Source organism: Natator depressus, chromosome 7 (assembly GCF_965152275.1).
Source record: "Natator depressus isolate rNatDep1 chromosome 7, rNatDep2.hap1, whole genome shotgun sequence".
In the NCBI taxonomy this organism is placed as follows: domain Eukaryota; kingdom Metazoa; phylum Chordata; order Testudines; family Cheloniidae; genus Natator; species Natator depressus.
The window spans coordinates 32,274,354-32,298,768 of NC_134240.1; the positions used below are offsets into that span (position 1 = coordinate 32,274,354).

At 55.3% G+C, this 24,415-nt stretch overlaps 2 protein-coding genes across 3 annotated transcripts in view; one reads left to right on the forward strand and one right to left on the reverse strand.

The window, feature by feature from the left end:
* On the reverse strand, positions 1 to 18,212 carry FRMD8 (FERM domain containing 8). Of its 2 annotated transcripts, XM_074957982.1 has the most exons (11): positions 17,942 to 18,212; positions 17,062 to 17,146; positions 15,892 to 16,059; positions 12,980 to 13,081; positions 12,480 to 12,538; positions 10,726 to 10,892; positions 8,242 to 8,460; positions 7,740 to 7,863; positions 7,171 to 7,317; positions 6,569 to 6,767; positions 1 to 5,152 (listed from the first exon to the last, which is right to left on the reverse strand). In XM_074957982.1, exons 1-11 carry the CDS (start codon positions 17,945 to 17,947, stop codon positions 5,031 to 5,033), a joined length of 1,398 nt encoding a protein of 465 aa, XP_074814083.1. In that variant the 5' UTR covers positions 17,948 to 18,212; the 3' UTR covers positions 1 to 5,030. The 2 variants fall into 2 exon arrangements, with proteins under 2 accessions (XP_074814083.1, XP_074814085.1); XM_074957984.1 differs by lacking the exon at positions 17,062 to 17,146 and having other exon boundaries at positions 17,942 to 18,208.
* Positions 18,092 to 24,415, forward strand: part of SLC25A45 (solute carrier family 25 member 45) — an 11,832-nt gene continuing 5,508 nt past the window's right edge. The window contains exons 1-7 of the mRNA XM_074957985.1: positions 18,092 to 18,430; positions 20,852 to 20,959; positions 21,531 to 21,598; positions 22,359 to 22,402; positions 23,090 to 23,161; positions 23,448 to 23,633; positions 23,941 to 24,208. Coding sequence (XP_074814086.1) covers positions 21,562 to 21,598; positions 22,359 to 22,402; positions 23,090 to 23,161; positions 23,448 to 23,633; positions 23,941 to 24,208 — 607 coding nt within the window. The 5' untranslated portion in view covers positions 18,092 to 18,430; positions 20,852 to 20,959; positions 21,531 to 21,561. The remainder of the gene's footprint in view (positions 18,431 to 20,851; positions 20,960 to 21,530; positions 21,599 to 22,358; positions 22,403 to 23,089; positions 23,162 to 23,447; positions 23,634 to 23,940; positions 24,209 to 24,415) is intronic.

Below are 24,415 nucleotides of genomic sequence, written 5' to 3' on the forward strand. Positions count from 1 at the left end.
TTAAAAAAAAAAAAAAAAAGTCGTCCAAACCCAAAACATTGCAGCAATTGTGCTAGAGCAGTTTCTTGTGACATTTGACCTAGCAAAAGGAGGAGTCCAGTTATGCAAGCACTAGCAATTGCAAATGGCTAAGAGGCAAACTATTTTCTCCCCCGGCCCCTCCCACACTGCTAACTGCAAGCTGAACAGGAAGTGCAGAATGAAGGCCGAGCTCAGCATTTTTAACAGCCCCCATGGCAGTCCCCAAAACCGAGCACACAACAGGCACTGACCAAAGCGCCAACTCAGCCTGAATCCAATCGCACAGAGGGGGATTGGAACCTTGAATGCTTTGGGCCTGGTTCCATCAGCTTCATGTAGCAATTTTATCCCAGTGCATGCAAGGACCCAGCGGTATTTCACACCCACTTGCCACTGCAGCGAACCTCGCACCAGATGCAAAATGTAGGCCTTTGGTCTGGTCTGAAGGCTTTTGCAGCATTAAAGAGACAAGCTGCTTCAAGGTGCCTTCCAGTGACATGACATAACTCAGAGTATTCAGGGTTCAGACACTGGGTGTCTCAGGTTTAACATGAATGATCCGTAGCCAAGAGTTTTCAACAGTGACTAAGGATTTTGGGTGCTTCAACTTTTGGGTACCCTTAAAAGGGGCCTGATTTCCAGGAATTGCTGAGCACCTGCCCTTTGAAAATCCAGTCACATTGGAGGAGTCTCAGGCTGGGCTCCCCCCAGAATCACTACTGAAAACCAGGGCCCTCGGGTTTAGCTGACCTGTGGCTCATTCCCAGCTGCAGCAGCTCCTCCATGTCCCTTCCGCACACCCAGCTCCTTCCTGCATTCACTTCCCAGACCTCAGACGCCGCAGGAGAAAAACTATCCCCCCACCCCGTGCTCCACTCCAAATCTGCAAGAATCCACGTCTGTCTCAAAGCCTTGTGTTTCAGTCCCATGGCACAAGAAGAGCCCAGCCTTTGCATATGGGATATCAGAGTTCTCCTGCCCAGAAAACGTGGCTGTCACCTTTAACCGATGTGCTTTTCTTTTACCCCTGACGAGACTTGGATGCTTTCTGTGGTGTACCATTGCAATGCTCACATTAACATGGTGACTCTGCAGTACAGTGAGAAACGGACAGGCACCCCAGGGAAGGTTCTAAAGCCTCCTTGTTTGAAACAGGATCATGCCCTGTATTTTTTGAGTTTTCTCAAATCACTGGCAACCCCCACCTCCGCTCCATTCAGCGCTTGGAGCCAGATTCACCGCTGTCCTGCACCTTTGTGCTGTGGCTCCTGTTAGTGCAAAGTGGTACAAGATGCTAACTGGGTCAGAACAGCACTGGGAAAAAGCAGAGCTGATCACAGACGTAGCTTGGAAGCAGAAGGGGCAGTGCCATCGCACTGGGAGAACGGCTGGAGCCAGAGCACCGGCTGGCAGAGCTAGAAATCAGACCAGGACCGAGATGGAGCGAAAGCATTTATGAAGTCCCTATAGCAGACCCCCCTCCAACACTGAGATGAGGACAGAGCCCAACACTTGGCTCCAAGCCCCAGCTGGAGAACCCCTAGAGTCACTGACTGACCTAGCACTAAGGGCATGGCTACACTGGAAACGTCAAAGTGCTCCCACAGCAGCGCTTTCAAGTGCGAGTGTGGTCACGCGCGAGCGCTGGGAGACAGGTCTCCCAGCGCTCCTGGTAATCCACCTCCACAAGGGGTTTGGCTCCCAGTGCTCAGAGCCTGTCTACACTAGCGCTTTAAAGCGCTCGAACTTGCTGGACTCAGGGGGGTGGTTTTTCACCCCCCTGAGCCAGCAAGTTAGAGCGCTATAAAATGTCAGTGTAGCCAAGCCCTAAGGCAGTGGCACACGCTCCAGAAATACACGAATCGTGGGACTGCACACGCTACAAGCCAGAGGAAAGTTAGACAAGTTGTCAGTTGGGCCTAGCTAACCTACTGGTGCTTCCACCCCTGCCATATCTAAAAGTCTGCTGTATCAGCGTCTTTGTCAGCACCGATCCAGCCCTCCCAACACGCAGGCTGTTCCTGACAAGAGCCAAAGCTTTGCATGCCATTTGGGTGCAAACGCAGCCAGCCCTGGCAAAGCAGCCGGCTTGCTTCCACTAAGTGCTGCAGCTTTTCCAGCCAAGCCTAAAAATAATTGGAGCCTATTTTTTTCCCCGTCCCCAAACCCAATCTCCCCCACCTCACACTTTTGCTGCCAAACAGGTTCTGAAACCAGCCAAGCCACTTGGTAACACACGGAAATAAACTCTATCTTTCTACCTTACCATCCGTGAACAAACTCTGCCCCACAGGAAAGTCTGCCTACGCCTCCCCCTCCTGCTGCCACTGGATCAGCAACATCCATGCTTAACGACACTGCAATGCCAGGAGGGCCCGAAGGAACGGAGGACAAGCCCACCTGGAAATCCCCAAGGGAAACCGGAGATGAACACTTCGACCCCTTAGGCACTGACAGTCTCCCCCTCCAAGCAGTCTGATTGCTGATCAGTTTGGAAACCGGATTGGCATTGACAAGTGCTCAAAACCAACAGATGGGGACTAGTGCTTTTTCCCAAAGGAGCGCAGGGGAATCCAATTGAAATTCAATGGGATTTGGGCGCCTGAAACCTTTTGGAAATCTAAGACACGAAGATCAAAATGCCAGCCTCACCCCAACCGCACCATGGGCTCAGCTGCCAACCCCCGGGGGAAGAATGCAAGGTTTTTTGGCACCAGTGCTGCTAACACTGGCTAAGCAGTTTAGATCTATAGCTTATGGCCGTTTACCCTGTCTAGGCAGCGCAGGGGAATGAACTGCCATCCAGGGTCAATCCACGAGCAGGAACACCTGGTTCCCTGGGGGGTGTGTGTTGAGAAGGAGACAAGCAAATGGTCATGGTACAATCCCCGGAAAACCCTCGCTGCCGTAGGAGAGAGATTTCCAAGGGCACATGCATGATGGAGACTGGGGAGCCCAGGAGCACGTGCTATGCTTGTGCAGCTGAGGTGTGTGGCTGGCAGGTCTGTATAGCTTAAGATTCTCAATACTCCTGGGTGATGTCCCTCCTCCCCCAGATTTCCCAAGCACACAAAGCCACTGCCAGCCACCAAGGGTTTGTCTAGATGGGGGAATTGACTTATTCCACTTTCACACTCTCAGCTTGCTTCCCACTCTCCAAACATCACTGCGGTAAGCAAGGCTACGGTTTCCAGTCAGCACCCAATTCCCAGTGAAATTCAACAGGAGTTCAGAGACTAAATTCACTCTGTCCCTTTAAACACCCCACCCTGAAAGGTTTTTTTCCCACATGGAAAGGATGTCTCCACCCACGCTAGATTGAACAGAGCAGATTTAAAAAGGGGGTTGGGGATTAACAAGCAACACTGTCCTTTAAGAAGCACCCACTAGAGCTCTTCCCCACTAGGGAAATAAAGCACTTACAGGAAAGTGTGCAGTGCTGGGGTTTTAAGGCTAAGATTTTCAAAAACGAAGCAAGAGATTTAGATGCCCAGCTCTTGTTAAAGTTAACAGGGCTGGTGTATCTAAACCCCTTTGGCTCAAGTCCAAACCAAGACACAGGCTGTTTTGAACAACTCAGCCTATCTGTATTGAATGGATAAGGCAAAGCAGTTTGGACTCCTGGCATGTCACCACACACAACTTGAAATAGACCAACCATCAGCCTCAGAAAGGCAAGGAGCTTGTTCCCTCCAACAGAGGCACAGCCAGTGAGGAAACCTGCTGCAGTCAATTACTGATCCTTTGTATTAATACCCCAGCGTGCCTTTTTCACAGCTGAACAAAGATTCTTGTGGGGGAAGTCACCCATTTCCTGCACCAGCAACTCACTTGTCCAGCCATCAAGAAAAATATCCCATCAACAGAAAGGGTGATACTTACAAGCCTAACGTACAAACCCCTCCAAAAAGCGGGCCAAGTTCCTGGGGCAGGAAGGGATTTTTAGGGCTGGTGAGATGTCCTGAGCCGATAAGCCCAGACAGGAGGCTTCTTTCTTAGTGAAGTGTCGGCAGCAAAGCAATCTTCCCTGCTTCGCTTCACTGAACACCTCATGCCTACCTCTCCTGGACTGAATTAGCTATGGACCAGAGGCGAGGCCAGCTTTGAAATCAGACTCACCCAGCTGAATTGCAAAAGGTCTTAAAGCTGCTACGCACTCAGTTCACCCAGAAACGCAGGCGGGGTTATGTCGGAATCGCTAGACCCCTTCCCCGCCCTCCTCCCGCACAGGTTTGAAAATGGAACGACCCACCAGCGGATACAGCCAAGACACTTCAACAGTCTATCGAATGGGGAATGGACCAACGCCGCGCAGCCCTTCCCGCCCTGCGCGGGAGACCGGACGAATCCCTCTCCTCACGTGGAGGCGACATTCAGAGACAGGAGAGTTTCCCCACTCAGGACTAGCGAGGTGCTGCGGGACCCTGACACGCTGCACTGATGGGCACATGCAGGCAGGTTCTGGCCCTGCACTCTGTGAAGCCTGGGCCAACGGGACGCTTCACCCCGGGGGAAAGACACAGAGCTCTGGGGCAGGAACGATGAAGAGCACGCTCGCCATCAGGACAGCTCTCAGAGGCCTAGGAGCGAGGAGGGGTGAGCAAGGTGATCTCAGAGCAACACTGGCTCGGTGAGGTGGCATGGCTGCTCTTCCCCTCATTTACATCAGTGCCAACTGAAATCAACGGTGTCGTGCCAGCATAGGTACAGTAGAACCACACTGGGAGGCTTCCGCCGCCCGGGGGAAGGAGGGGGTGTCAGTGCCCACAAAGAACACGCAAAGCAACATAACCAGAGGAGCCCCAGCACCGAAGGGCCTAGGCTGGAATGGCTGCAGAAGAGGGACTAGACGGAACTTTTGATGCAGCAAGCTGGGATCCCACTGGTATAAATTAACACAGAATAACTTAGAGAGGCTCCTCGCCCAGAGGAGAGCCAGCGTGCTGGGCACAGGGCATGCCCCTAGATGGATCGGTCCATTGCTCCCTGTGCACCGGCGAAGATGGTACTCAGCCCTGCTCCAGGCTCTCCGTTGGCACCTGCACAGCGGCGTAGGAGGTAGGGCCGTGCGAGAACTGACGGGTGAAGAAGGAGGCCGTCCGCTTGGGTTTCACACGCTTGATCTCTTTACCTGGAGCCCAGGGAGCAGGGTAAGAAGGTGGGGAGGAGAGATACGGGCACAAGTCAGCCCTGGATTCACCCACTGGACTCCACGGGGCCACAGCTTAATGGTGGGAGCTGAAAATGGCTAACAAAATGACTGCTTCCCCCGAGACACAGCTCCCGAGAGTCACAGCAGAGTTTAAGGCAGGATACGGGGGTTCTATCCTTAACTCTGGGGATGGGGGAGCTGGGAGCCAGGATGCCTGGGTTCTCTCCCTGGCTCTGGAGGGGAGTGGAGTCTAGTGGGTTACTGTAGCAGGGGCTGGGAGCCAGGACCCCTGGGTTCTATCTCAGGCTCTGCCACTTACTCACCCACCTGTTTGGTACCCCCGGTAATGGGGTGATAATGGAGCTATGAGACTCCACTGGGGGTGACTCTCGAGCAGAGGTGGACAAACTACATGTGGCCCACGGGACCGTCCTGCCCAGCCTCTGAGCTCCTGGCCCAGGAAGCTAGTCCCTGGACTCTCCCCCACTGCTCCCCTCCCTGACAGCCTCACCTCGCCATGCCACCGGCACAATGCTCTGGGCACCGGGGCTGTGAGCTCCTGGGGCAGCGCAACTGCAGAGCCCGGCCTGACCCAGTGCTCTGTGCTGCACGGCGCGGCTGCCTGTCCTGGTGCAGCTGCGCCACCAGCCAGTGGTGCTCCAGGCAGCGTGGTCAGGGGGCAGGATAGAGGGCAGGGGAGTTCGTGGGGTGGTCAGGGGCATGGATAGGGGTTGGGGTAGTCAGAGGGCGGGGAACAGGGAGATTAAATGGGGTCAGGGGTCCCGGGGGGGCAGTCAGGAAGGAGAGGAGGGGATGGATGGGGCAGTGGGGGGTGGTCGGGGACAGGGAGCGAGGGGGGGGTGGATGGGGCAGGGGTCGGGGGGGCAGTCAGGAAGGAGAGGGGGGTTGGATGGGGCGGTGGGGGGGCAGTTAGGGGTGGAGGCTCTGGTCAGGGGACTGAGAGCTGGGGGGGGTGGATGGGGCAAGGGTCTCCGGGGGGCCGTCAGGGAACCGGGGGGTTGAATGGGGCAGGAGTCCTGGGGAGACCGTCAGGGGGGGGGCGGGCGGGCGGGCGAGAGAGAGAGAGAGAGAGAGAGAGAGAGAGAGAGAGAGAGAGAGAGAGAGAGAGAGAGAGAGAGAGAGAGAGAGAGGGGAGGGGGGGGGGCCGGGCCATGCCTGGCTGTTTCAGGAGGCAGAGCCTCCCCTAACCGGCCCTCCATACAATTTCAGACACCTGATGTGGCCCTCAGGCCAAAAAGCTTGCTCGCCCCAGCTCTAGAGCGGGAGAGAGATACAGGAGGTTCCAGCGGACTGGCAGAGGGCAGGGAAGGCCCAGTGGTGGCTCCAAGCTGGGTGCCGCACCACAGGACAACCCCCCCGCCCCTCCCCGCTTACCATCCTCAACGTAGTCTATGGTGGCAAGGTGCTGGACGCGGCTGCAGACCACGCTGCTCTGCCGCCGCAGCTTGGGGCGCTGCTTGCTGGCCAGAGGAGGCAGCGTGGGGCTCTGGAGGCTGCTGTTCTCCGGGGCCGACAGCTCCGCCGCTGCGCTCAGCTCCAGGCAGTACTCGATAAGGCCGCTCATCAGCTCTGCCTGCAGGGAGCAGGGGCTGTCGGTCAGCTGGGCCTTCCCCACCAGGGCGCAGTGGGGACTGGCTGGCTCAGAGAGGTGGGGAATGGGACAGGAGGCCGTTCCTCTAGAGGGGGCCCCAGGTCTGATCCAGCCCCATGCAGGGGAGATTGGCTGGCTCAGGGAATGGGGCCTGGGGACTTTCCCTTCTAACCCAGCCCCAGGAAGAACCTGTTCCCAGTCTGGTGGCTGTTTGTTGGCCTTTGAAACAAATCCAGGCTCCAGTAGGGGAAGACGGCCAGTGCTGTGATGGGAGCATTGCTCTGAGCACGGACTATACCCCCTGCTGCTTGCTGGCCGTCTCGGTGAGGTGGCCAGATGCTGGATGGGGCCCAGAGACCAAAAACACCCCAGAGATCCCAGTCACCTGCTTGGAGTAAATCTTCAGCAGCTTGTTGACCAGGGTCCCTTCGTTTTCCCCATCGAACTCCAGCCAGAGAATGTGCTCCTCCTCCTCATCAGGGTACGTGTGGTCCCACGAGAGCTCCTGGAACCGCAGGCCCAGCAAGACATGCTGCCACAGAAAGAGGGATGGAGCATGGGACCTTTCTCTCCCACGGGGTGCCAGCTACAATCCAGCCCCAGGGCGGTGGAGGGTACTGGCTGGCTGGCTTGCGGGGTAGGGAATGGGACATGGGGTCTTTCCCTTCTAGGGGGCACTGTCTGTGATCCAGCCCCGTAGCAGGGGGACTGGCTGGCTCAGCATTATGGAAAACAGAGCATACATGTGGGCAGTATTAGGAGGCACTAGAGTGTGTGGGGAGCAGCATAGGGGGCTCTGGGGGGTACAGGAAGGATCTGGGCAGCACTAGAAGGCACTGTAGGGATACAGGGGATCCAGAGGCAGCCCCCAGCCATGACCCCAAAAGAGCAATATATGTCCCCGTGCACAGCTCTCATGCACCCCCTGCCACTGGATCCCCTGAGCAGCGTTACCTTCTCCTTGCTGTCCATGACGTACACACCCTCCAAGCTGATGGCAACCGACACAGCTTTGCGCCCTCCCCGGTGCAGGAAGCCCTGGGCTGGCTTGTCAATCTCCCCATAGAAGAAAGCACAGCTGGAGAGAGAAAGACACATCCGTTGCACCAAGGCAGATAGGCCTTGCATGGGGAAGTGCTCGGATTGCACAAGCGCTCACTAACAGAACTGGGAAGGCTTTGGGGTTTGTCCCTCTGTGCACCATATTCCTCCCCCATGTCCCCTGACCCACAGATAGCAAAAATACAGGCGCTATTGCGAGATCTTGTCACACTCCGGCCAGGAAATGGTTCTTGCACAGCTAGGTCACCCCCTGAGGGGCCTGGGCAGACCACGAACAGGGGAGATGGTGGAATTAATGGGATTGCTGGGCTGGGATTACCAAATCCCTCCCGCCCACGCCACTGACAGGTGCAGGAGTTACCAGGTTATTCAGTAGCCAAGTGCCCAGACTCACCCATAGTACGGCAGCTGGTGGCACCTCTGCAGATAGGCCCGGTAGTGCTGGCACAGAGCCTCAGGCTCTTCACAGGCTGCCTCCTCCCGCACTGCTTGGTAGGCCTGGAGCAGCCCCAGCTCGTAGGCTGGCTGCTTGGCCCCCCGCTTCCACAGTGCCGTCAGCAGGCTGTGCCCCCGGCGGCACAGGTGAGCAGGCAGGAAGGCCTCCAGATTCTCCCTGCAGGGACAGCACAGCTCTCAGAACGGGGGGGGGGGGCAGCAGCCCCCCCATAGTCCCCAGGGCTAGGACAGCTCCCCCCGCTTCAACACCCCCCACTCCTGGGCTATGACTCCTCCCTCCCCCCTGCAACCCTCTTCACTGAGATTCCACCCTCCCCCATTATGGGAGCCGCCTGATCCCGTTAACCATCCCCCTCCAGGCTATGGCAGCCCCCTTCCTCTCCAGCTCCCCCAGAGATTGTAACTTGTGTGGGTAGCACCGGTCCGGTGGTTAGCGGGGGCTGGGAGCCAGTACTCCTGGGTGCTATTTCGAGCTCTGCCACGGTCAGGATTCAGAAGCATCACAGCTTACAGAGCATTTACGAGTACATCCCTGGCATCATCTCCTTTCTTGCTGACCCCCGTAGGGCGGCTTTCCCCGTTCTGCACACATACAGGCTGGCGGGGGCACATCTGAAACAGCTGCGACTACACGCACCAGGAGAGGTGGGTGTTGCACTGCGACAAGCACCACCCCAATGAATAGCACCATTGTTCACAAGCAAGCCCAGTTAAGCTGCCCCATGGACAGAGCATTGCTGGGTGGGACAATGAGCTATTATCCTGGCTCAGGATCCCAGCCAAACTCGCATTCTGGGATCAGCATACCCCCTACCAGGAGCGTCCAGCTGCAGAGAGAGTGGGGAAAACCCGCCCCATCTTCATTTCCCAGCATGACTCCAAGCACGAGAAAGCACATTCAGCAGTGGGCCTGGGAGCTGGTGCTCCTCAGTTCTATTCCCAGCTCCAGGAAAGGAGTTGGGGGAACAGGGGGCTGGGAGCCAGGATTCCTGGGTTCCATTCCCAGTTCTGGGAGGGAAGTACACTCAACTAGATTAAGGATGTCAAACATACAGCCTGCAGACCAAGTGTGGCCTGTATGATGTATTTGTGGCTTGCATAACATTCAAGTGGTACAAAATCTGAAGCTTCCCAATGTCATCAGCGTGTGACTGATATCACCGCATCTGCGGAGTCTGCCAAGAGCTTGACAATAGCTCAGAGATGGAGTGGGGGGAATGCCCTGAGTGCAAGCAACACAGTGAGGCCTGCCTGAGTCTGCAGAGAGCCTGAACTAACTGCTTTGGGTGGGGGAGGGAAAACTGCCCTGAATCTAACTGACACACCTGAGTCTCTAATGATACTTTAAGGGGTCCACTCTCCATGACACAAACTATTCTCACTGGCGGTCAAGCTCTCAGAGGACAAGTGTCAGACTATTCCACAGCTGATCATTTTAGCAGATGAAAAGGGGGAGGGGGTGGGGAGCAACTGTTGTAGGGAAGGGAGAGTGAAGAGAAAGAGAAAGGAAGGTGGGAGAATGAAGACCCAAAGTGGGAAAACAACAATCAGACCACAGCTTTGCTCCTGGACTGATACTGAATGCAGGAACAGAAGAGTAGCTGGTGGAGTTGAGTGTAGAGGCTTTGCAAGCTCTATGGCATTTCTCTGTATAGACGTAACAATAGTTGTTGACTGTTGCATCTGAACATTCCCTGAATTTTCAGGGAATGTTCTAGGCATCAATGGCCAGAACCCAATGGATTTTGGGGGGGGAAAATATGGAGGACACATGGAGCCTCTGCCATTTGATTCACACAGCCGGCGTCAAGCACTTGTGCAATTGTGTATAAATCAAACAAGTAGTCGATGGCACTATTAACGCCTCCAGCATAACATCACCCCTGCTTCTCCCTGCTCATCCTCCCAAGAGTAACACATTGATACCCTGAATGACTGATTGCCCAGACGAACAGAAAAATGGGGGGATGGAGGGGGGCGAATGGGAGCATGCACACAACCCCTGGCACAGAGAGGAGAATGGGGGACCCTGATATGGGGGTAGAGGGAATGCATGGCATACAGAACCCCTGGCATGGGGGAGATTGGGGGCAGGGTTTGCGGGGAGCCCCTGAGATGGAAGGTGGCACACAGGGAACTGTGGAGGGATGTACGGAGCCCCTGTGCAATGCACTTGGCCTACGCAAGCTACCAAGCGTACAGCCCCCTAGCAACTGCATAAAGACTGCTCTCCCGTTGCTCCCAGGGCCAGTCCCACACCAAGACCAGTGGGAGATCTACTGGGCATCCAAGGGGGAGTACATAGGCCTGAGCTTATACCCCGGCCCACAGTTAAAAGGCTGATCCTTCAGATGACCGATACCCCTGCTCTAGACCATGCCCCCCCTTCTTCCCCTGCAATGCCCCCACCACCACCCCTTACTTCAAAGCACAGGCCGTATGCTGGTCCTGGTCATAGGGACCCAGCTGCAGCCTGCAGACCAGGGCCCCCAGCTGCTCACAATCCTCGACGTCACACGGGTAGCGTCCCTCCAGGATGTTGAACTTGGCCTCTTCGTAGAGCAGCCGTAGGACAGCCTCGTTTTCGATCTGCGGGTCAAAGGGTGTGATCAAAGCAAAGGCCAGAGAGTGGCTCCAGTTCCACCTCTGGTTTAAGCTGGGCTGCCTAGGAGGTTAATTTCCAGGCCAAAAGGGCTTAGCTGATCCTCTAGTCCGATCTCCCATCTGACACAGGCCATTACATTTCACCCACCTACCCCTGCACTGAGCCCAGTCTCCGATCGATCTCTTCCGGCCTCGATGTGATGGCGTCAAAAGATTGAGACTGCCACTCCCCTTGAGAGTTCGCTGCAGTGGTTAATCACCTGCACTGTTAAAAACCGGTGCCTTATTTCTAGTTGGAACGTGTCTGGCTTCAACTTCCACCCATTGGTTCCTCTTCTGCCTTTCTCTGCTAGGTTAAGAGCCCTGTAGCAGAGCTGGCTGGCAAGCAATTCCATTCCATGGAAAATTGTTAAGTTTCAACATTTGTTTTTGTTCTGATGGGAGAATGAAACCGAAACCCTACAAAATTTCTTATGCCCTCCCCCCATCAGGAAGCACTCACCCGGAATGTGGGGGACCCACGTTCAATACCCTGCTCCCAATTTAAATCTGACAGAGCAAGGACTTGAACCTGGGTTTCTCACATCCCAGGAAAGTGCCCTACCGGCCTGCCTCTCTTGGTGGCCCTCCCGGATCTGGAGAAGTTTCCCGTGCTACATGCGTCAAAAGGGGTTTCTGCAGAGTTTTGGTTTCCACAATCTGGTATTTTCCAAACAAAAATCATATTGATGAATTCCCAACTAGTTCTGTCCTTTTGGCACGTGGGCTTCTCTCCCCACGAAGATATCCCGCACTAACCGATCCTCTCTCAATCTGCTTCGTAATAAAATGAACAGACTGAGCTGCTTCGCTGCATGGCACTGGGAACAGAGTTAAATTAAACCGAATTTACAGCATTTCCACAGGAGTTGGAACCAGCTATAACTCAAATCTGTGGTTAACTAATGTGACTTTCCCCCGTAGATGAGGCCTAAGGAACCAGAGCAGGAGGCAGAGGGACTGATTTCACAGGTCGACACAAAGTCCAGAACACCAGGTTGGTCGTAGCAAGATTTTACAAAAGACTAGAGACAGAGCAGATGTTTTTGTAGGAGGAATGGTCTTAGGGCCCAGCATTGGGACGCAGGACACCTGAGTTCTGTTCCTGGCTCTGCCACTGACTCGTTTGTGTGACCTTGGGCAAGTCACTTCCCTCTCTGTGCTTCCGTTTCCCCATTTGTATAACAGCAAAAATAATCCCCCATCTCTCAGACTGTCTCTCAAGATCTACCCATGCAGTGCCCCACATGATGTGGCCTGGGGGATGGTCTGTGCGGTGCTTGGCACAACAGGGGCCATGATCTGGGCTGCCAGGGAGGGGACACCCGTGCATAGCTACTGCAACAGAAATTGCGAATGACAAGGCTGGGATTTCCCAAGGACCCCATCTCTTGTGGGTTTACGCTCTTTACTCCCCAGATAATCAGAGGTTAAATAATAAGAAGTTGATCAATATGCAAAAGGCCTTGCCACACAGTTATAGAGGTGAGTGACACCAGCAGAGGAGACTCAGACAGGAGCCCATGTGCTCACCTGCAGCTCCCGTCTCTTCGAGAAAAACACGTTCCTTCTGAACTGCAGGGAAGGCTCATCTGGGAGAGGAAAGAGACTCCAGTAAAGACATGTATGTGGTCCAAAAGAGTCTGCTTTACCACTGCCTCCTGGAAACTGGGGAGCCAACCAGGCCAGATCTGGGAAGAGAACCCCAGAATCCCAGCTACCAATCCTACTAGACTCCCTCCCGCAACTGGGGATAGACTCCCACTCCCCGCTCTAACCCACTAGATGCCCCCCCTCCCCTAGCTGGGACTAGAACCTATGACTTCTAACTCCCAAAGCTTTCACCCACTTGACCACATCCCCCTAGGAGTCCTGGCTCTTTTCACACACACCCAGATCTAGCCATTGGCATACACCCCCCTCTGTACAACTAAGCCAGACAGTATGAGCTCAACAATTGGAGGAGGGCATTCCAAGGTCGAGGCGGGGGTGTCAGCAGGCCAGGAAGGAGCGAGGAAGCTTCACACACGCACCCTGCATGATCTCATCCTCCCGGCAATCAGTGAAACGCAAGAGCAGCTCCTGCCACTGGCGGCACACCTTGTATGGCTGGTGCTTCGGCTTCAGCTGCACCTCTAAGACAGAAAGAGAGAGAGTGTCTAACAGAGCATCAGCTACAGCCCAAAGTTGGTATTAATATTACTGTGGAACCTAGAAGTCCTGGCTCCCAGCCGCCACTGCTCTAACCCACTGCACTCCACTCTCCTCCCAGCCATCAGGACAGAATCACAGAACTATGAATAATGCACACCCCAGAATGGGGCCCCAATCTTGGCTGAGACCTCTAGGAATTACTGTCATACTACCAATAATGCACACCCCCTAAAGAGGCCCTGTTGTCACCTGGGTCCTCTAGGTACTACCATCATAGAAATAAAAGACCAGCCTTCCAAGCACCTGCTAAATTCATCACTGCCAGGGTCCAGGGACAGTCAGCAGGCGGTGTGGGATGGGAGAACTCAAACACGCCCCCCACCGCCTTGTGAATGCTCCCTCTGTCCCCACAGACCTGGGAGAGGGGGCAGAGGAGGGGTAACAGCTGCGCTCCTGACCACTGGAGTCCCAAGCAGGCCATCCACACAGCAGGTTGGGATGCCACAGGGGGAGACGGTGCTGCTAACCAAGGGCAGCAGACGCACAGGTGGCAACGGAGACTGGCAGATGGAAAACCACACCCCAAAAACTCATTGATCTGAAGCATATCCAACTTCCTGAACTGCAGTTCTTTATAGTGCACCGGTCGGCATAGCTAAGGCTGTGTGTCAGTCAGGCTGTGGGAGGGGGGCTCAGTGCTGGGGCAGGGAGTTGGGGTGCAGTGCTTACCTCAGGGGGGCTCCCCAGAAGTGGCCAGCAGGTCCCTGCAGCGCCTAGGCGGAGGGGCCAGGGGGCTCTGTGTGCTGCCCCTGCCTGCAGGCACCGCCCCCACAGCTTCCATTGGCTGCGATTCCTGGCCAATGGGACCTGCAGACTCAGAGTGGAGACCCCTTGGCCTTCCCTCCCCTTAGGAGCTGCAGGGACATGCTGGCCGCTTCCGTGGAGCTGCGCGGAACCGGATAAGGAGCCTGCCAGCCACTGAACGCCCCCCAGCACCAGCGGGGGTCCACTCCTGGGCTGTGTGCTGCCACCCCTCCCCCCAGTGGGGGTCCCGGGCCGTGCACTGCGGCTCTTTCCCCCCCCACACCAAGCACCCATGGCCCGCTCCTCCCCCCGTGAATTTTTGTTTACTGCCCATGACCTGTCCATGACTTTTACTAAAAATACCCGTGACTAAAACTTAGCCTTAGTTACAGCATCTAGTCATCCAGACAGAGACTGAGCCCCAATGACAGATGCAACAGCTTGTACTAATAGTAATGCTGGCTTCCAGGCTCTGTGCTCTAAACCACTAGACCCCACGCCCCTCCCAGAGCTGGAGAAAGAACCCAGGAGCCCTGACTCCCAGTCTCCCTTCACATTGGAGGGCATCAAACCCAGCAATACTGATTGCATCTGCTAGAAAGCCTGAGATGCTAAGTTTTGAAGACAGTCAGACATTGCTGGGACTATTACCGGGAGAGGGTTAATGAAAACCAGCAGGCTGGGGGACGTCTGAGAGAGAGTAAGCAAGGAACATCTGACAGGTTACAGCAGGGATGTGTTAGGGACGGGAAGCTGATGGGAGATAAGGGAACAGTTGTAAGCCAGGAGACAAAAACAACAGCTAAGCTAGCTGGAACAGTGCCATGAAATGATTCATTTTGCCTAGATGCTCCTTGGAAGTTTCCGTTCTGCTCCCAACATGCTCCCAGCTGGGAAGACTCAGGATCAACAGCCCCAGGTTGACCCAGTGCCTGCCATTCAACACTTCCTGATAACACCCCTCCGGCTGGGGGCTCAGGCCCCACAGGGCAGAGCCAATTGAAGGACTTTTGCACACAGAGTTCCTGCTTGCACTTAAAGCAGATGATTGTCCGGTAAGTGTGCAAGAGAGGGAATGTTACTAGTGTTCATCACAGTAAATCAATGTAACATCACATGCTCAGTGAGGAACTCCTGTATAAACAGTCCCTGCACCCCACTCTAGGGGCAGCCGTACCTCAGAACCCACCGAGGGACCTCTGTATAAACAACAGCCGCACTTTATTACAAACATAGCAGTTGCTTTAATGACAGTTAAAATGCAGCCACCTCTGGGGTGATGTTTATACAGAGTTCCCTCGCTCACCACAGAGATGCGACCACCTCTAACAGCTGAGGCTGTTTAGAACAGAAAGCATTTCAGAACCTCTATTTAGGAACACAGGTGGATGGATACAGGAAGTTTCCTCATTCCTTATTTATTTTAACAAACAATGGCTGAGTCACACAACAGCCAACCTATCCAAAATCAAACAGCAACCATTTACTACATCCGAAATAGACAATGCGAAGTGAGAAGCAGATAAATACTTTGTCAGTGGAAAGACAGGGCAGGCTAATGATTTCAGCACAGGACCAGGAGTCAGGACTCCTGGGTTCTATGCCCAGCTTTGGGAGGACAGTAGGTCCAGCAGTTAGAGCACTGGGCCAAGAGTCAGGACTCCTGGGTTCTATCCCTAGCAATGGGAGGGGACTGCGGCTTAGTGATCAGAGCTGGGAACCAGATTTCTGGGTTCCATTCCCTGCTCTGGGAGGGGACTGGGAGTCAGGACCCCTGGGTTCCATTGCCAGCTCCACCAATGACTCTACACATGACCACAGACCAGTCCCTTCCCCTCTCTGTGCCTAAGTTTCACCTGTAAAAGGGGGTGATGAGCCTTGCAAAGTCCTGGGTAATGCAACAGTACAGGAGGCTGTGCACAGGCCTCCCTGGGTGATAGGAGAGGGTGTAGCATAAGAGATCATGACAATGAACCAAGCACCTTACCAAGCAAGGGAGAGATGAGCCACAAGGAGAAGACTTCCATGGCACACTCAGGAAGCTGCAGGGCATCCCGGACAATGCGATGTAGCTCATGCACAGTGACAGACGTCAGATTGTCCACACTCAGCTGCACCGCAGTGTCATCGATCAGATATACCAGGACATCCATTGCTAAGAGGAGAGCAGAGGGTCATAGTTTTCCTGTTTCATAAAAGTTTTTGATACCTCAAAACATTTTCCTTCCCAAACTAAGATAAAAAGTCAAAAACATGAAAATTTTCACAAACCAAAGAGTTGAAAAAATTTTCAGTCCAGATCAGTTTTGATGTATTTCAATTTTGATCTTTTTAAATCTATATTTGCTAAAATTTCTAAACACCACATCATTTTGACTCAAATCCCCAGAACTCTCTGGTTCAAAAAAGACGACACAGCCTGTTACTTAACCGCAAAACTCTTTATTTTTCCAAAAGTTTTTCAGCTCAGAGATTTGTCAAAACCAACCCTGTTTCATGAACAGTTTTGGTTTTGACAAAGTTGCATCTTTGGGTGACAAACAGTGCATGGAAAAAGTCCTGACCTGCTGTAGCCATGACACAGCTGACTCAACAGAGGCCCAAGAGTTGGCTTACATCAACCTTTATGTTCAACTCCAGGGCATTTCTCTATCTGTAACACGGTAGCTTTTGAACGCTACATCTGAGTCGCTCCAAAATTTCCAGTAATATTCTTGGCAGACCCCTATAGAACTTGGTGAAAAAAAAGTCACAAAAACGGGAAAGGGAGAAATGGGAGGCCATATACAGCCCCCGGCATGGGAGAAAAAGGAAATGGGGTTGCAGGGAGTCCCTGAAATAGAGGGGGATGGGGGCATTGCATACAGGGAGCTGGGGAGAATGGGAGATGTGGAAATGGAGGGACACAAGGAGCCCAGGGTGTGTAATAAGTTCAGCCTACACAAGTTATGAAGCGTGAGACACTCTAGTAAATCCAATCCCAAAGTTTGGGACAGAACCCAAGAGTCTTGCTTCTCTGCCCCAACACCCCCCAGTCTAGAGCCCTTCCCAGAGCTGGGAAAAGAACCCAGGGGTCCTAGCTCCCAATCCCTGCCCTGAAACCACCAGACCCCACTCTCCTCTAAGAGACACCACCCGCCTTCCAAATGTCACCTACATCGGGCACACATGGAGGAGATGCTGCTTCGGTGGGAGCGATCTGCCGAGCTCGGGGGGACAGCAGCCCCATCTGCTCTTTCCATCTGCAGACACACAAACGTGGGGGGGGGGGTGTTTTCAGACCATGATGGGGGGCATTACCAAGAGAGACACCCCCAGACAGAGGTGGGGTTTTTTTGGAGGGGGGGGGAGAGAAGACACACACTGGGGTAAAATCCCAGTGGTGAGAGCAGGCAGCTCCAGGGGCTTCGAGGAGGGCATAGATGGGAGCCAAGCACTGGGGAACCTGGGCTGGTGTGGGGCAGGGGGGTTCCTGGACCCAAGTAGGGGGATAGGAGCCTCCAGCTAGAAGTGTAAGGGCCCACTAGTTGGGTATCTTAGCAGCACTGGGAGACCCTTTTTTTTGGGGGGGGGGTGATAGTGGATGAGGGGGGAGGCAGGGAGCCCCCTTGGGGGGAACCCAGGGATATCCCAGGGCCGGGGGGGCGAGAAAGATCCTTGCGGGGCATGCAGAGCCCCAGGCTGGGAGCCCTCTAGATGGGTGTGTGTGGGGGGTCCACATGGCCCTTTGAAGAGGGGGTGCAGGGCCAGGGGGGAGCTGGATCAAGGAGGAGGGGTGCAGGTCCCCACAGCACGGGGGACAGAGGGTCTTGAGTGTGAGAGCGGTGCGGGGGAAGGACATAGGGTCTCTTGGGTTGGAGGGAGTGCGGGGCACTGGGAGGGAGGGACAGAAGGTCCGTGGTGGGGAGGGGTGCAGGGTCCCTGGGGTGGGAGGGGGTGCGGGACCCCAGAGCGGGAAGCCTGGGGAATCCCTTGTGTGGAGGGCAGCCCAGACCCCTGGAAAGCCCCAGGGGACCTCCTCTCAAGCCCCCTCTTACCTCCATGGCGCCGTCGCTCGCCGCCCGCCCGAATCTCTCCCGCTCTCTGCTAGGGTCTGTGCAGCTGGAAGCACCGCGGGCGGCGGGCCCCGGAAGCTGGAGGAAGGGATGTCCCGCCCAATCCCCGCCCGCCGCTGGCTGCGTGACGTCACGGAGATTCGCCTCGCCGAGCCCGACGGTTGACGGCGGCGCCCGCACCGGAATTCTAGCGAGCGGCCGGGGAGGTTTATAGCTCCGTGTAAAGGTTACCCTGGTCCCGGGCAGGTTTATGGTGCCGAGGTTCTAAGCTGGCCCCCCAAGCCCAACACTGAATTTTTAACCCGTCAGAGCTAGCGCTGCCAACGGCGGGGGGAGGGGGCAGGTACACGGGCTGGAGCTGCGGCAGGGGCTGCAGCAGGCGATGCACCGCGCTGGGGGGCAGCCAGTTGCACCCAGTCGCCCCGCCGAAGGCGTTCCCTCACAGGGCAAGGATTGCACGCAGGCCCAGGGGTGAGTACTCCCCGCTTGGCCCGCGGCTGAGCCTCTGTCCCGCCCACTGCCTCTGTTTCCCCTCCCACCCTTCGTTTCTCAGGCTGGGAGCAGTTTGGGACAGGGACGGCCTCTCACCGTGTGCGTGTAGCTCGCCGGGGCCCTGATCTGGGTCAGGGTTTGTGCCGCACCCGAGCGGACGTGGGCCACGAGCTCTGCTCCCGCTGCGGGTCTGCATGGCACCTGGCCAAGTGGGGCCCCTGAGTCAGGGTCCATGCAGCGCCTGGCACAGCATGGGCCCTACCCTGCTGTCAGTCAAGATTAACGGGGCGTAATGGGGACTCGGATCTCAGTTAGGGCCTTCAGATCCTAGCCTAAACAACGAGTGCATTTAAGTAGGTGTCTGCTTCCCTCTAGTGGTAGTTTGACATGATGAAAAAAGAACAGGAGGACTTGTTTCAGAGTAACAGCCGTGTTAGTCTGTATTCGCAAAAAGAAAAGGAGGACTTGTGGCACCTTAGAGACTAACCAATTCATTTGAGCATGAGCTTTAGCTCTAGCTCACGAAGGCTTATGCTCAAATAAATGTGTTCGTCTCTAAGGTGCCCCAAGTCCTCCTTTTCTTTTTGCGGATACAGACCAACACGGCTCCTACTCTGAAACCTTTGATATGATGGTTACTTTTCATTCGTTTTCTGCGCATGTCTATAATCAACTATAATCCAGGTTGCTGTCGCTGAGATTTGGTTTCTGGCTGAGTTGTGCCCCCCCAGCCCCGTGGGGTAAATCTGCCCGTGGGGTGCAGAGAGGAGGGTTAGCTGCTAAGGGCCACTGCACCAGGTGTTAGCGCGGTCTATGCGTACAGCTCGCTGTTAGGGCCCCAGTGCATACTCCACGTGCGTGTGTTGCAAACTTGTTCAGGGCCTTGGCTTAGGGGGAGGGGAAAGGTTTGCAAAGGCAGCTGGCCGGTGCTGGGATGGAGGCGTGGCCTGGCATTGTGGAAGCTGCTTTCATCCTGGCTAGGAAAAACGGTGCTGGCTCATTAACCCCACACCATCCTTTGTTGGGGGGGGGGGGGGGCAAGCTTTCTGTCTCTGGCTGTGGGAGAGGAGGGGGTACAGTGATTAAAGCAGGGGGGCTGGGAGTCAGGACTCCTGGGTTTCATCCCCAGCTCTGGGAGGGGAGTGATGTCTAGGGTCTCAGAGGTTAAGGGCAGATGGCATCATTAGATCATCTTGTCTGACCTTCTGAATATCCCAGGACATTAAACTTCACCCAGACAGTTGTAGGTTGAGCCCAATGACTTTAGTATTTCCACCCTCAAGAGCTTAAGGCAGAAGTGGGCAAACTACCACCCACCAGCCATTTTAAGCTAGCCCTCAAGCTCCTGCTGGGGAGCGGGGTCTGGGACTTGACCCACTCCAGCTCGGGTGAAGGGTCGGGGGCCACTCCACGCAGCTCCTGGAAGCTGTGGCATGGCCCCCCTCTGGCTCCTACGCACACCAAGGATCCCGCTCCAATGGCCCCCTCCAGCAGTCCGATGGGAGCTGCAGGGGAGGTGCCTGCGGATGGGGTAGTGTGCAGTGCCACCTGGCCACGCCTCTGCATAGGAGCTGGAGAAGGGACATGCCGCTGCTTCTGGGAACTGCTTGAGGTAAGTACAACCAGGAGCCTGCACCGCTAAGCCTCTCCCCACACCCCAACCCCCTGCCCCAGCCCTGATCCCCCTCCTGCCCTCCAAACCCCTCGATCCCAGCCCGGAGCACGCTCCTGCACGCCAAGCCCCTCATCCCCAGCCCCACCTCAGAGCCCACACCCCCAGCCAGAGCCTGCACCCTTCCTGCACCCCAACCCCTTGCCACAGCCCTGATCCCCCTCCCAACCTCTGAATCCCTCAGTCCCAGTCCAGAGTACCTTCCTACACCCCAAACTCCTCATCCCCAGCCCCATCCCAGAGCTCACACCCCCAGCCAGAACCCTCACCCCCGCCCCAGCCCGGAGCTCCCTCCCAGACCCTGAACTCCTCATTTCTGGCCCCACCCCGGAGCCCTCACCCCCTTCCACACCCCAACCCCAATTTCATGACCATTCATGGCCCGCCATACAATTTCTATTCCCAGATGTGGCCCTCGGGCCAAAAAGTTTGCCCAGCCCTGACTGAAGGGGTTGTGAGCCCCAAGCAGAGAACAGGTGAGAACCAGCGTCTCTGGCGTTATGCGGGGATTGATTAGGTAAGACCTTGATGAGCGCAACAGCTGCCCCATGCCTCATGCTGCAGAGGAAGGCAAAAGGTCCCCGCCACTGTGACCAGGGCAGGAGGGGAATTCCTGCCCACTGTCAAATCAGGTGATCAGCTGGACCCTGAACAAGACCCACTCTCCAGCCATCTACAACAGAGAAACCTCAGAGCACAGACCCCATTACCTGTTATCCCTGCTCCAGCTGTAGGTGATCTCCGATGCGTCAGAGGAAAGCCAAAACGCCCCCCCTGTGTTCCTGATTGCAACTGTGCCTCCATCGTTGTGAGGATCTGGGTCCAAATGCCTCCCAGTAAGTGCCCGAACAGGCCTTGGCAGAATCCAGCCTTTAGAAAGTCCCATCCCAGAACATGCTCAGCACAGGCCACGATCATTTACTAACCCGTCATAAGCCACTTATGACTGCAGCCATCCTAGAAAGCAGGCACTGCACTTCTCTCTCGGTCTGGGAGTCTTCCTGAAGTGAGAGTCGTTTTCCAAAAACGGCACAGCTTGAATTTAATTCAGCATCTAAGTGTGTGGAGGGCTTTAGAAAATCCAGCCCTGAGAGGGGGCCCCTGGAGCTCTAGTCCCTTTGGTGGAGGACAGGCCCCAGGGGGAGAGCAGCCAGACCAGCTGGTGGATCCAACCCTTAACCTCAGTGAGATACTGCACCAGTTGAGTTCCCCCGGTTACCCTAACTGTGCATGGTAACCCCTGCTTAGTTTCCTACTTTTCCATTTTCCCGCGTGCCCCTGGGCACTGCTGTTGGGAAGAGGGCAATTCATAGCACTGGGGAGAATCAAGTTAAAGATTGAAGCACCCAGGAGGATGAGTTAGGGATTAAATGGATTAACTTTGACCAGATCTTTCTCCTTACTCAGAACCCTGTACAGTCCCTGCGCTCTACTCACCATGCCCGTGGAGGAGTTTGTGGCTGGCTGGATTTCAGGTAAGAATGAGAAAGATCCAATTCCCACCCTCCTGGGCGCTGCGCAGACACGCGTCCCTGCCGCTCAGAGTCAGGACCTTGTCGTGCAGGGGCTGCACAGACCCCAGATGAGACTGAGGACCCCATCCCGCCAGGCTAAGTGCTGCACAGACCCTGCCAACTGAGACTAGGGCCCCTATTGTGCCGGGCACTGCACAAACACCTAATGAGACAGTTTTTGCCCCCAAAGAATTTATAATCTAAATTAATAGACAAAGGAAAGATTATTCTGCCCCCTTTATACAGGGGGAAACTGAGGCAGAGCAGGGAAGTGACTTGCCCAAGATCATCCAGGGAGGCAGTAGCAGAGAAGGGAATGAAACCAGGTTCCCTGAATCCCAGTCTAGCTTCATAATGACAAGGCTGGCTGCCCTCCTCAATTTAGTTGTATTTTAAAGAGTGGAATTTAAATGCCAAATTCAGGTTATTTTTGCTGAAAAAGATGTGACAGTTCCCAGTCGCTCATTAACAAGGGAGTTAAAAATAATCAAGCCCTGTCTTGCACTGGGGGTCTGTGTTCTTTTCAACCATTTTAACATTTGCCGGCAGCATTGGGATTCCCAAGAAAAAGAGCCCTGGGTCCTATTCCTAGCCCCTAGGGGGTGGGCCTACTGAGTTACAGCAGCAGGCCTGGGAAGTCAGGACTCCTGGGTTCCATTCTCATTACCGGGGCAGTGGCGGGTTCTAATTTCCAACTGACTTGTTTTTTCTTTGGACACAGGAGCTGTGGGGCTGGCCTTGGGGCACCCAGTGGACACAGTGAAGGTGAATATGAAGCTGGTACTGCTGTAGGGGGATAGGGGGTGGGAAGGGACAGGGAAAACTTCTCTCCTATAGATAGAATGAGGAGATACATCCCTGCTGGGGAACTGGCTAGCTCAGAGCAATGTCCAGCACCTCAAAGGGCAAGCAATAGCTATTTTAACTCATTTATTTCGTATTATGGTAGAGCTAACCAACATTGGGGCCTTTGTTTCCACAGACCCTCCCTGCCGGAGTTCAGGCCCCCCTATCAGGCCAGGCACTACACAGACCCTCCTCCTCCCATGAGATCAGGTCCCCTCCACCCATCAGGAGAGGCACTGCACAGACCCACAGTGAGAGAATCCCTCCCCACAAGAGTCCACAGTCTGAGTAGACAAGCTGGGAGGGGAAATAGAGGCACAGAGAAGGACTTGCCCAACTCAATGGCAGAACCAGGAATAGAACCTGGGAGTCTTGACCCCCAGCGCCGACCCCCAGCGCCAACCCCCACAGCTTTAATTCGCCAGACCCCACTCTCCTGCCAAAGCTGTGAGCAGAAGTCAGGCGTCCTAAGTCCCAGGCCACAGTCCCATCTGCTAGAAAATGCTACCTCCAAATGCCTCTGAGGACGACTTTGGCCTTTGCATAAACTGCTGCTGTTAATATTTCTCTGCAAATTCTTCGCTTAAAGATGGTGTCTCATTCCAGGTGCGGCTGCAGACGCAGTCTGGCTATCGGGGGATCCTGGACTGCATGATCAAAACGTACCGCAATGAAACGGTTTGCGGCAGCACGTTTATTATTTGTATTAGGGCAATGCCAAGAGACCCCGGCCCAAGCTCAGAGGCCCCCCTCGTGCTGGGGGCTGCACATCTGCCCCTGACAGAGATCAGCCCCTCCCCCCCCATACCATATGCTACGGGGAGCAGCGTGTGCGTGTACGCATGGGTGTCAGCTTTTGGGGAGGGGTCCCCCAATCACACTCTCACCATGGCTCACACCGAGCCGTGAGCCACATACGCCTAGGGCTGGCATTGATCCCACCATGGCGCCCTTTGCCTTGCAGGTCCTAGGCTTCTTTAAGGGGATGAGTTTCCCACTGCTGAGCGTGGCCCTGGTCAACTCAGTGATGTTTGGGGCCTACAGCAATGCCCTGCTGTACCTGAGTGCCACCCACCACCACGAACGCCTTGCCAACCCCCCCAGCTACGCCCATGTCCTCACTGCTGGCAGCTTCTCCGGCCTGATGCAGGTGAGGGACCAGGCAGCTCATGCGGGGGGAAGAGAGCAGAACTCCTGGCTTCTAGCCCTACCTCTGGTAGGGGAAGGGAGTTGGGTCCAGTGGTTAGAGCGGGGCGGGGGGGGGGGAGCTGGGAGTCAAGACTCCTGGGTTCTATCCCAGCTCAGGGAAGGGCAGTGGGGTCGAAGTGGGTTAGAGAAAGCAGGGCTGGGAGCTAGGACACTTGGGGTTCTCTATTGCATGTCAGTATTTTCCCTTAAGGAACTAACCAGAGGACTCATTTTTTTCCCCCATTCCCTCCCCCGCACCCCAATCTCAGGCCGTGGTCCTGGCTCCTGTTGATCTGATCAAAGTTCGGCTACAGAACCAGACTCACTCCTATGGGCTGAGGAGTCCAGTGGGGGTCCCTGGAGCCCAGTACCGGGGCCCGGTGCATTGTGGTGCCTGCATATTCCGTGAGGAGGGGGTACTGGGCCTGTTCCGGGGCACCTGGGCCCTGGTGCTGCGAGATACACCCACTATGCCCGTCTACTTCCTCATCTACGTCAGCCTGTGCCGGGCTGTGACAGCGCCAGGGAGAGAACCGGGTGAGAGGGGAAGTGGACTGGAGGGGGCTATCCACCTTGCTGGGGGAAGAGACTGTAGGGAACTGGGATTCCTGTTGCGTAATGTGAGTACTTTGATGGGCCAAAGACAATTAAGACAGATCTTTTCACACAGTGCTATAATGCAGCCACCGCTTGGGTGGAAACTGACAGGTGTTTAACAACCGCACAATAACTAACCACAACCAC